The 13,437-nt window shown below is 27.7% G+C and overlaps 1 protein-coding gene across 1 annotated transcript in view; it reads right to left on the bottom strand.

Annotated features, from left to right (window-relative positions):
* The window catches only part of LOC107451050 (sodium-dependent noradrenaline transporter), a 203,528-nt gene that overhangs the window by 25,290 nt on the left and 164,801 nt on the right, over nucleotides 1–13,437 (bottom strand). The window contains exons 6-7 of the mRNA XM_043046900.3: nucleotides 12,333–12,471; nucleotides 9,441–9,575 (exon numbers count right to left, since the gene is read on the bottom strand). Of these exons, the coding sequence (XP_042902834.1) occupies nucleotides 9,441–9,575; nucleotides 12,333–12,471 (274 nt within the window). The remainder of the gene's footprint in view (nucleotides 1–9,440; nucleotides 9,576–12,332; nucleotides 12,472–13,437) is intronic.

Raw genomic sequence — 13,437 nt, 5'->3', positions numbered from 1 at the left:
AGCCCCAATCTGAAAGGCTTCAGTTTTTGCAAAAAAAATAAATTCAGCATATCGCCTTGCATTTAAAATTAGTCTTTAGATAAGGATGAAAAATAAAGTTTTAACATTAACTAAATCACAAGCAAGAGGAATTGAGTTGTGCTCAGTCAGGCAATAACAAATTCGCAATGCTTGGCTAGTTTCTTTAATTGTATTTCTAAGATTCTCAGCATGAGAATATCTTATTTAAAAGCGATCATTCAATGTATCACACAGAAGTTTCTATGGATGAATATTAAAATGAAAAACGAAATAGGTTCCTTCTGTTTCTTACTTACATCATACGGTCAGAATCGGTACTAAGAATTTTTATTATTATCTTAAAAGATTATAGTTTTAACATAAAAATAACCATTATTTATTGACACCTAAAATATGTCGGTGGAAGTTATTATCGAGTTAATTCATCAGAGGAAAATTCGATGTAACAATCGAGGTGATTTTTAGTTTTAAAATTTTACACGCAATCATCTAAACAATTTTTTCTCAAACATTTTTGGATCATTTGCAAAGAAAAAATTTTCACTGTCCCTTATAAAATATTTTTATTTTATTTTTATAAATTTCTTTTAAGTCATTTAATGTCAATATAATATACTTTAAATCATACTGTTAGATTATTGAAAAATAATTTTGGCTATTGAGAACTTTTCATTACGATTTTTGTAAAAATTGCCCTTATGTGAAAATTTTTAGAGGTTACATAAAAATAAATTCTTCAGATCATCTTGCATTTAAAATTAATCATTAGGAAAAGAGAAACAAAATCATAAATTATGATGAAACCTCAATCAAGCTAGTCGAGTTGGGTTGTGCCAGCTAGGCATTTACGAATTTACAATACGAGGAGGCAGTTCTAGAATCTGAAAGTGAAATATCTCTTTTGAAAGCTATAATTACACTCATATCTCATCGATAAATATTATATGTAATATAAATATATTTCTTTTGCTTAGTACTAGCATTATCTATTTAACCTATTTTTCTTATTTTTTCAAGAACTTTTAGGGTATAAGAAAATTTACAGTGAACATCTCTTACCCTGAATATCTTTTGTTCTAATGATCGGGGTTTTTACGATCTATTGAATTGATTAAATCCATTGTATTTTGAGATCAGAGTTAATTTAATTGCATATTTTGTTTTATGAATAATCTGGATGATAATCATTATGAAAAATTAAAAACAAAATTCTATTTGCATTTTCCACAGTTGATAAAAAGTGATTAACATGAGCCACGTTTTTAAAGTTGATTTGCAGTTAACATACTTTATTAACGTTTAAAAAGATTACTCAACTTTCTGGAAGTTTAAAAGTGTATCAATCCTACTTTATTTATTTATTTTTAAAAAATGGGGAAGAAAAGGACGATTAATTGTTTTTTGTACTATTTTATTAACTATTTTTCAATTATTACAAATATAACCACTGTTTATAAATATTATTATTTTAACATTTATTATTTTATTATAAGGTTGAATTATTGCTGAAATTTAAATGTCGAGTAATATCTAACAGTTAGCAACTAAAGAAATACAATGCAAAAATAATTTGTATTGAACTTAATTGGATTAGTAAATCGAAGAATATTTATGAAAAATACCGTAAATTAAATGTCAAGTTTTATTTCATGGTTTAGAATAATAAAATAAATAAAATAATATTTAAACTCATATTATTTGTAAGCAGAAAAAAACATTTATTAAATAAAGGTTTGAAAAAATTGAAACACTGACCCACTGCGCGAATCGAATCTCGCGGGTCCCGTAGTCAAGAAGATGCACTACCCCTCTGCCATTGCCCCGTTAGTGATGTGAAGATTTATTTCCAGTTCCTTTTCGCCGAAATTATTGGAATAAATTACGCGATTTATTTAGGATTATTTTTTTTTTTAAATTTCGCTCTTAAAAACGTACAGCTTAATACTTTTTTCCGATTATTCTATTTTATTTTAAAATTTTTACCATTGTTTATATGCCTTGAGGCTTTATGACTTACCAAACGCGGGACCCATGAAGTAGAAAGGCACAATTTAGTATTTAAGGTTCCCACTTAATCAACTAAAAATACTGAAATTTTTTGTTCATGGGATAGGATATTCGCCTCCCAATGAGGTACCCCAGGTTCGAATCCCAGCGGTATTTGGATGATATGAGTTCTGTTTCCAGCTTTCACCGACCACAGTGCTGACGTAAAGTCCCTCAGTGGAAGACGGATCATGGGTTAGAATTTCCTTGCTGTCGGGGAAACCATTTAAGGCTTCGTGGTTTTACTCTCCATGTAATGTAAATGCGGGTTAGTTTCATCAAAAAGTCTTCCATGAAGACTAAATTTATCTAAATGCGTGATCTAGAAATTCCTTTGTCTTCTGGGTTGGATTCAAAACTACAAGGCTACGGAGATAAACATTGATAGTCGTAAACTCAGGATTGGGTCGGCTGTTCAACGCTGGTTATAAAATATAAAATAGAAGTCTATGGTATTGATTTTTATAAATAGTTCTCCTTTGTAGAAATATTAATATCATTGAATTCCATAGCCATGCTTGAGTAAATATATATATATATGCTTCAAATAAAAAAACACATTTCTCCAATTTTTAATATTAAAAGTAATTTTTTTTAAACAGCTAAATTTTTAGAAACATAAAATTTTTTTGGTTTGGAATTTTACTGGTATGGGGCTCTCAAGAGCTCTAAAAATTCGTTTGCCTTCCCCCTAAGACGACTCTGAAGTTCAAGCATCATTGATTTGCATGATTACATGGTTCAACAAGGCACTGTATAAGTTGCAGCAAATTTGAATAATATTACGTTTTAACGCCTTTTAACATTTTTAACATTGCAGTCAAAATTTTAAGCTCATAAAGATGTTTACTGACCTGGTGTTCTTAATAGCTGCCGAAAATAGAAATGTATCATACCACTTTAATATTGATGTGAGTGGCAATTACAGTTTAACCTCGCACTTTCAAAAAATCGGATCATGGTTAAACTAGATCATCGGTACCTTGAATAATAATATTGTAAATTTTTTTTTTGTAACATTTAAAAATTGAACTATTTTCCGTTCACGTTGAACCTTAATATCGAGTAACTACATTTAGAATGGTTTAATTTTCACGGTTATATAGTTTAATTAAGAGTCTCCGGTCCGGACGGCCGAGATTCGATCCTCGATTTACCAAGTGCATGCTCGTAAAATCTATGGAATTGAAAATCTGTGGTCGATCACTGATCAGTACCATGGGTACAGAGATCTGGAGAAAAGCTTTCTTCTCCCACAGATTTATGTCCAAATTGAGGAAGTGGCCACACAAGTAAATGGTGCTGCCATCTATCCAAGGGGCTCTGAGCTAAGACGTACTTTCATCTTTGTGGTGATTTCTTGTCAAACGAAAAGTGCACCTTCCTGACCTAATTCGGAATAGGGCACTGGCTCGGGAGCATGACTTGTCTAAATAATATTGGAAACAACAACACAGCAGTTTTTTTATTAAATTATTTTCACAAAATAATTCAGTAGTTAAATTAAGCACTGAATTAATGCTGAGAGCTGCCAATAGCGACAACATTGAGAGGTTTTTAAAATAAGGTTTATGGCGCATATGCAAGTTCTTGAACCAAACCAGAATCATAATATCGGTACTTTTAACCGCATCATCGTGCAAAAGTATTGCAATCTTATTAGAGTGCTAAACTGTACCCGGTTTCTGTCCAAATCGAAGCAATGTTCGCTAAATGTTCTGAAAGATTAACTTTCACGGGTTTAAAATGTAAATACTAGCATTTTAATAGTATATAGAGAAGACAATTTATTCTCAATTACGATAGAATTATTTGGGTTTCTAAGAATAATCTAAAAATATGCTTAATCTGAACAATAAAAAAATATAAATCTTAATTAAAAGCAAAATAATTTTTTAAGAAATAACAAAGTTAAATTATACTAGAATTTTAAATTTAGCATTAGTTTTAACACATAAGTTTATACAGAAAAAATTATAATTGCTTTCAAATTCTATTATCTAATTAAATTTTGCGTACATAATAAAAATACTTTCGAAAATTCTTCTTCTCAGAGTACTAAAATTTACATATTCTGATGTAGCGTGATGTCTTTAAAAGGTGTGGTCATTTGCTTAAGGTTAAGCAAATGAAACTTCGACCTTGATTTTCATTTAAATATAAATTTTTTAGTTGAAAACTACGCCCTAGTTCATTAAGCATCTTCTCATCTGAATCCCAAACATAGTCACGTCGCTGAAGAGTAAACAAATTAGTGTTGTTTTAATCATGAAAAAATTCTTTCTTAGAGAGAAATATTTTCATGTATCTTTCGAGATAGCCGTATCAATTAAAAGGTTTATTGCAACATCATTAATCAAAAGAAGAAAAAGTAATGCAACTTTGAAATAAATATATACTTTTTGCGTTTTAATTTTTATGTGTTTGCTGGTGCCATCAGAGCCTTATATTTTTAAAAAAATATAAAAAATCATGATATATGAAGATAAAGAAACCTTGAACACGCCTTAAAACGAATTTCCAGCAGAATTTTTGATAAATAAATCTCCAGATAGGGCAAAAATTTCTTGGCTTGACATTTTTTTGACCCAAAGCCATTTGATAATAGGCTTCTTAAAATAAAAGTGTGCATGTTTTGAAATTGCTTTTCTGTGCTGTGCTTTTATGAGTTCAAATAATTTATTTATTTCGTTTTATCGTCGCTGGGGGAAATTTTTTATTGATTAATTAATTTCTGACTTTAAAAAAACGAAGATTTAAAGCAATAAATCTCTATTTTTTTTAAATAATTACAAAAAAATAAAGAAAAAAAAACGCTTTTTTCAGTCACAAATGCCGTAAAAATTAAGGTACGTAATTTTGTTACAAATTACGCACTTTAATCTTTTTATTATCTTATTAATTTTATGATTTTATTTAATTAAAAATCTTCGTAGATTTTATTTTTGCAAAATGTAATAGTAACAACGAATTAAAGTAGCAAACATTTTAGGCACTCTGTAGAATTTCCAGAATGTATTTAGGAAATTCCAGTTATTCTTGGGAGTTTAATTATTTAATAATCGTAATAATTCAGTTGTGATTACAGATTTTTTCAACGAATTCCTATATTCCAACCAATCCTCCAACGAATTCCTATATTTGCCATTTATACCTAGCATTAAATACTATTTAGGTTATTCGACACGTGAAGGAATCAAGATTCCTATCAAATATCTCAGATCTGAAACTTCTTTTGATACTAGTAACAAAAAGTTTTGTGTACCAGCTATATTAAATGCCTTCCGTATCAAAACTCATAAAAAGTATTGAGAAAGTACGGAAACATTAAAAAAAAACTTTTAATTATTAAAATTAAAAAAAATTTCGCTCCTTTTTTGTTCCTTTTTTTAATTGTTTTAATTTTTGGTTAAATATCCAATTTAGAACAAACGGTGCCCGAAATTATTTTTTTTAAAAAAATATGCAGCAATGACAAAAATAAATCATAAGAAAATTCGACACTAAAAGAATCTTTTTACAAGAGTAAATATTTATTGTTTTACTTTTGCTGGCACTGAAATTAAAATATTAATGTTTACTTTTATCTAAAAAAACTATTTTGTTTATAAATATAAACAAAATTTATACTTGCTTATCATTGTAAAACTTCAATAATCTTTCAATCAAATTACTATGAACAACTGAGAAAAAACGTATGGTCAAGACTACCAGAATATGCTAAAATTTACAGTGTTACTGGTTCTATGGAAGCACTAAAAAGCTCGATAATTCTAACCGAAGCACTTTTGCAATGATTTTGGTAAAATTAACAATGGCATATGGTTTTATAACATGTGATAAAATTCGGTGAAAGTCGTAAAGTTTTGGTAATTTTATCATGATACCTAAGAGCATGGCATAAAAACCATTTATTTGATTAAATTTACTTTTGAGTTTTGTATAAATGAGTGATAATAAGAACTATAATTTTAAAAACTAGAATGTCTGGTAAATTCTTACAATATAATCTGAAAAATTATGGAATAAAGGGTTTAAATACCGTATGTTTTGGTTTTATTAGGTAGAAGTATGTTTTTTTTCTCTTTTTTTACCAGAAATATAATTATATAGTACGGTAATCATTTAAATTTTTTTCTCCTTTTTTCCTCAATTTAAATTACTATCTTTTTGTTTTCTACTTTAATAATAGTATGCGGTAAGAAGAAACATAATTTTAAAGAGTTCTTGATATGTAAAAAGAATTGAAGACATTTAACGCATAGAATATTTGTTAGATCATTTAAATGCTGTTTTTGTAACTCACAAACCATATGCTCATATTCTCTTTGAAGCTAAGCCTTTTAAAACGGTTTCAATTGAAATTTATTTATGCCCACACATGTACAGACAACACCCTAAAATATAAAACGAACATAAATTGAAAAAATGTAAAAAAGATAAATGAAACACAGAGAATATGTAAATAGCTAGAGAGCGAAAACCTGCTCGTTCGTTCTCTTAGCTGCCGAGAATATAAATAAAACATTACAAGTGTTGCAACCAACTGCGCTGAACGAGAAATTTAATAAAAAGCGCTTCGATATATATTTGAGTTTCGACAAAGAAAATATTTTTTTGTGAAAGAATATTTCAGGTACAAAAATTTCTGTAATACAAAATCTTTCACATTTATTAAAATGCTGTTACTATGGAGAAAGCTAAATAATTATTTTGATTTTTTTTTGCTCATATAGAAAGAAATGTAAAAACCTTAGAGACAAAATATATATCGTGCATATATATTTCATTGAGAATTATATATATATTTTTAGATTTACATTAATAAACGAAATTATTCAAAGGTTTTTGTCCTCTCTATAATTCTTAATTTTTTCGAAAATTTAAGTAAGTCGCATTTAAAAACCTGCTATTTTATTGGTTAACTGCTGTTCTTTTATTCTTAAGGTCGATTTAATACAGAACTATAATATTATGCTCATTTGCAACAACCATATTAAGGTGGTTAGTTTAACCATATTTTCGTTTTAGTTAAACCATAGTACGGTGTAATCTCAAATCTAGGAAGTACTATAATATGCTTCATCATAGAACTTTATAAACGTTAATTTATTTTATTTTATTACTGGCGTCTAACAGGCGATCCAGTTCTGAGTTTATGACTATCAATGTTCAACTCCATTGACTTGTAATTTTAAACGCAACTCAGATGACAAGAGAACTCCTGGATCAAGTATTTGGAAAATACTAGCTTCATGGCGGACTTTTCGATGGAACCGCATTTTCGCTACATAGAGAGGAAAAGGACGAAACCTCCCATAGTTAGTCCGACGGCCAGGGGTTTCTAACCCATGATCTGTCTACCACTGAGGATATTTTTACGTCAGCACTGTGGTCGTTACTAGTTATGGGCAGAATTTGTATTAACCAACCACTTCTGGAATTCGAATCTGGATCACCTCATTGGGAGGCAAGTGCTCTATCCCCTGAGCTACCACGTTCCCATATAAAGGCTATAACAAATTGGAATAACATTATAGTTCGACACGCTTCAAAGCTTCTATTGTGAATTTCCTTGATAATCCGTTACGCCTACAGTTAATAGAGATGTCTATAGTTTGATGGCTTAAAAAATTTCTAAATATATCCGTCAAATAATAGAAAAATGCTCCTAAGAAAAAAGATATTCCTCTGTAATTAAACAAGATTTGCAATGCAAAACATCATTTCTTTCTCTGTATTTCATAAAGTAGATAATTGTATTAAAACATGTATAGTTAGAGTAATTGAAATGTAATTTTTATTACACTACTTTATTATTTTTTTACTAATTTTTATTAAAATTTTTGTAATTTTCTTATTTAAAGTTTGAAATTAATGTAAATTGCAAAAATAAGAAAATGCTAAAAAAAAAAAGAAGAAAGAAAACTGCTTTGAAATATTATTTGAAGTGGTTAGAAATTAGAAAATTGCAGTGAATTAGCAAAAGCTTTTAGATGTTTTCAAATGCGAGGAAGCGTCTTTTGTTTGGATTTTGTGAGTTTTTTCAACTTCTTCAGCTGTGTTATTGGTCTATGTTTAAAGACAATTAATTAACTTAACAGACATTCTTCTTCAGCATCAAAAGTTGTAATATGAATAAAAAAAATGTTTTTGTTTCTCTATTTCCTATTAACCAAATAACATTTTATTTTTATGTTATAACTACCCAACATAATTCCTAAAATTAAAGTGAAATAAAAAGGTTAAAAATTTCCAATAGCCTAATGAAACGCTTTCACCACTTTTGAAATTTTTCCCAGTTTCGACTTTTTTCTGAATGAATTTTTAATTTTTTTTAAAATTTACATCTTTAAGAAATGCTTTGAATCTATTGAAAGCTTAGATTGTAGCCAAAAGATTATGGTTCTGAAATTTCAATTAAATCCAACGACTGTCTTAATTTAGGGCTACTTTGGCCAGTTTTGCTTTATTATTTTTATGAAATTTAGGCTAATGAAATAGGAAACATTAGTGATAGGGCTTTCATAATATTATTATTGCACAGGTGCATGTTTTTAGCAAATTAATAATGCATTTAAAGTTTTAATGGTCATTGATAGATAAAAGAAGAATGTTTTAAAATATGTGGGAAAAGTAACCCTTGCTTGGAGCTAATTTAACCCAGTCTGATTTCAGACATCTAAATCTTTTCATAAATAAAGAATTTAGTGAAAAAACTTTTAGGAAAAAAAAAAGAAATTTTTCGGGAAAAGGTCATATTTTAGACTTATTTAACTATGGAGCCAATCATAAAATTATCAATATTTCATGGAATGAAGGTACTAAGTGATAGTATTGGACTGTTTTTGAAGTGGAAGAAAATTTTGATAGCATATTTGCTACGAAAACATGACGAGTAACTATAGTAAACCAATCTTATGACTGCAAATTAAAACGCCAAAAATGCGAAAGTAGTGGTTCTTACAATTTAAGTTAATGTTAATTTCCAGAGCATATTTGCAACGAAAACACGGCGAGTAACTGTAGAAAACCAATCTTATGACTGCAAATTAAAACGCCAAGAATGCAAAAGTAGTGGTTCTTACAATTTAAGTTAATGTTAATTTCCAGAGCATATTTGCAACGAAAACACGACGAGTAACTATAGAAAACCAATCTTATGACTGCAAATTAAAACGCCAAGAATGCGAAAGTAATGGCTCTTACGATTTAAGTTAATGTTAGTGATTTATAGATTCTTCAAGTCGGAAGATTGTCGACAAGAAATAAAGGTAAGCTAAAGCTTGTTTTTTTAGATTCTCTAAAATGTCACTTAAGAGACCATCATTCACTCAAGTCTTTACATATACATACATACAATTTCATTTTACCTGAGTGTCTAACAGTTTGTGAAGATCTGGACGAAGATAGTACTGCACGCCTTCTGTCGCTCCGGGTAATAATAAACCACGAATCAGTAATATTGTTAAAATTACGTATGGAGCAATAGCAGTAAACCACACAACCTATAAAAGATACGAATATATGCAAGAACTCAAAATTACACAGAATATTGCAAAAATTATATTATTATTATTTTAGGATTAACTTTTGTAATTTAAGTGAAGATTCACAGATTAATTTACCTTCATCTTTTACTTATGCATCTTTTATAATTTTTATTTTCCGCTTTGCTTAAAAGAAACTTAATTTGAATTTTTAAAATTTTTTTTGGTGATCTAACAGTAAAATTAAGTTTATCTAGTTAATTTCTATCGTGATACTTGCTATTTGCGTCACTAACACTTTATTTCTAAACAAAGTACTAAATACCATTCTGTCCATGACTAAGGTAGAGAGAACAGGACAATCTGAAATGTCAAGTTATATTTAACGAAGTTATATTTATATTATTATTATTTTCGAAGCAAAGTATTAAATTATAACATCATATATATTCATAAGAGCATGACTATCTGAAATGCCTTCGAGTTATATCAAATGATTAAGAAAATTATATAGATAAATCATTATTTCGAAAAAAAGTATTAAATTATACGTAAAATAAACAGACAATGGCTATCTGAAACGTCTTTAAGTTACATTTAACGATTATCAAAATTATTTTGATAAACCATTATTTCGAAGCAAAGTATTAAATTATAACATCATATGTATACCTAAGATAAACATAACATGGCTCTCTGTAATGTCTTTAAGTTATATCTAATGATTATGAAAATTACTTCGATAGATCATTATTTTGTAACAAAGTATTAAATTATACCTAAAATAAACAGAAAATGGCTATCTGAAATTCCTTCAAGTTACATTTAATGATTATCAAAATTAGTTAGATAAATCATTATTTCGAAACGAAGTATTAAATTATAACATCATATGTATACCTAAGATAAACATAACATGGCTCTCTGTAATGTCTTTAAGTTATATCTAATGATTATGAAAATTATTTAGAAAGATCATTATTTTGTAACAAAGTATTAAATTATATCCAAAATAAACAGAAAATGGCTATCTGAAATTCCTTCAAGTTACATTTAATGATTATGAAAATTATTTAGATAGATCATTATTTCGAAACAAAGTATTAAATTATAGTCAAAATAAACAGACAATGGCTATCTGAAACGTCTTCAAGTTACATTTAACGATTATCAAAATAATATTTAGATAAATCATTATTTCGAAACGAAGTATTAAATTATAACATCATATGTATACCTAAGATAAACATAACATGGCTCTCTGTAATGTCTTTAAGTTATATCTAATGATTATGAAAATTATTTAGAAAGATCATTATTTTGTAACAAAGTATTAAATTATATCCAAAATAAACAGAAAATGGCTATCTGAAATTCCTTCAAGTTACATTTAATGATTATGAAAATTATTTAGATAGATCATTATTTCGAAACAAAGTATTAAATTATAGTCAAAATAAACAGACAATGGCTATCTGAAACGTCTTCAAGTTACATTTAACGATTATCAAAATTATTTTGATAAACCATTATTTCGAAGCAAAGTATTAAATTATAACATCATATGTATACCTAAGATAAACATAACATGGCTCTCTGTAATGTCTTTAAGTTATATCTAATGATTATGAAAATTACTTCGATAGATCATTATTTTGTAACAAAGTATTAAATTATACCTAAAATAAACAGAAAATGGCTATCTGAAATTCCTTCAAGTTACATTTAATGATCATAAAAATTATTTAGATAGATCATTATTTTGAAGCAAAGTATTAAATTATATCTAAAATAAACAGAAAATCCTTATCTGAAATGCCTTCAAGTTACATTTAACGATTATCAAAATTAGTTAGATAAATCATTATTTCGAAACGAAGTATTAAATTATAACATCATATGTATACCTAAGATAAACATAACATGGCTCTCTGTAATGTCTTTAAGTTATATCTAATGATTATGAAAATTATTTAGAAAGATCATTATTTTGTAACAAAGTATTAAATTATATCCAAAATAAACAGAAAATGGCTATCTGAAATTCCTTCAAGTTACATTTAATGATTATGAAAATTATTTAGATAGATCATTATTTCGAAACAAAGTATTAAATTATAGTCAAAATAAACAGACAATGGCTATCTGAAACGTCTTCAAGTTACATTTAACGATTATCAAAATAATATTTAGATAAATCATTATTTCGAAATGAAGTATTAAATTATAACATCATATGTATACCTAAGATAAACATAACATGGCTCTCTGTAATGTCTTTAAGTTATATCTAATGATTATGAAAATTACTTCGATAGATCATTATTTTGAAACAAAGTATTAAATTATACCTAAAATAAACAGAAAATGGTTATCTGAAATGCCTTCAAGTTACATTTAATGATTATGAAAATTATTTAGATAGATCATTATTTTGAAACAAATAATTAAATTATACCTAAAATAAACAGAAAACGGTTTCCTGATATGTCTTCAAGTTACATTTAATGATTACAAGAATAATTAAGATTGATCATTATTTCGAAACTAAGTATTTAATTATGCCATCTTATCTAAGGAAAAGAGAATATTGTTATCTGAAATGTCGTCTTCAAGTCATATCTAATGATAATGAAAATTATTTGAGTAGATCATTATTTCTCAACAACGTATTATATTATACTCTTGTACTTATGTCTAGGCTAAATGTAAAGAAAATGTCAATCTAAAAGGATCTCAAGTTATTTCTAATCAATATGATGATGCTTAACTTACTTTTCCAAGAGACTTCACACCTCTGAAGAGGGCTATGTAGAGGATAACGAATGCTACCATAACACAGACGACCAGTTGCCACTTGGGAGAGCCAAGATCTCCCATGCCACTGCTTTCATGGATTTCCAAGACTGCACGACTATAAGATTAAGAAAGAAAAAGACTTACTTACTTTCAGCAAACTTCAGGAATATCATAATAAGAACTAATAAGAAGTTTAATTGATGGAAATTCTTAAAGTGTATTTTCTGATATATGATTTATACATTATCTGAACTTATAGTTTTTTGTATGTACTGTGGTTTTTGGAGAGCTTAGTAGAAGAAAATATTAAGTGAATTTGACAAAATGAACTTCGGATAGTATGGAAACATAAGAAATAAGCTATTTTTTCCTTATTTGAAAAACGCTTTATTTAAATAGTTGATAAAGTTGTTACATATTTACAGATAAAGATAATATCTTCTTTAAACTTTAAATATGCGAGTGTTTTCAAAATATTATCTTTCACGTTTTTCATTCGGGTTTTATTTTGAGTTTTATTTCATTTATTTATAAATTATTTTTTAATTCTGCGGAGCTGAAAGGCTTGGCCCGAGAAAGTGAGAAAGTTATTTAAAAGTAGTCCTTGAAATTTTTTTTTTTAAAAAGACTCGTTTTCATTAAGATTTCGACAGGCTTATAGGAAGTTACTAAGGCTTATAGGAAGGCATAAGGTCTACAGGCTTATAGGAAGTTACTGAGCAGACTCATGAATGGCAAATAAGTAAGTTATATTTTTCTTCATGACATATTTTCTTCTTCTTCATGACATTTAAGTTATATTTATCATCTTTACATACTCAAAAAAAAAATTAGTTCATCGTTGAACCATAATATTGGTACCCTAAACCATGATATACAGCGAAATTTTCTGCAAACTTAATAAAGTGTTGAAATGGACTATGTTTCTGTTCAAACTGAGCAATTGTATCATGTAATAAAGGTTTAATTTTCAAGATAATGTGGTTTGAATCACACTTTATTGAGGATGTATTAAATCTGCAAGATTTTGTGGTTAAATGCTCTCCAAAATTTTTAGCAGTGTAATAGTATGGTACGCTTC

Source organism: Parasteatoda tepidariorum, chromosome 11 (assembly GCF_982258835.1).
Source record: "Parasteatoda tepidariorum strain Cologne lab strain chromosome 11, Ptep-v5.0, whole genome shotgun sequence".
NCBI lineage: Eukaryota > Metazoa > Arthropoda > Arachnida > Araneae > Theridiidae > Parasteatoda > Parasteatoda tepidariorum.
Note: the sequence above shows the minus strand (reverse complement) of the source record. Positions and strands in the feature narration are given on the sequence as shown.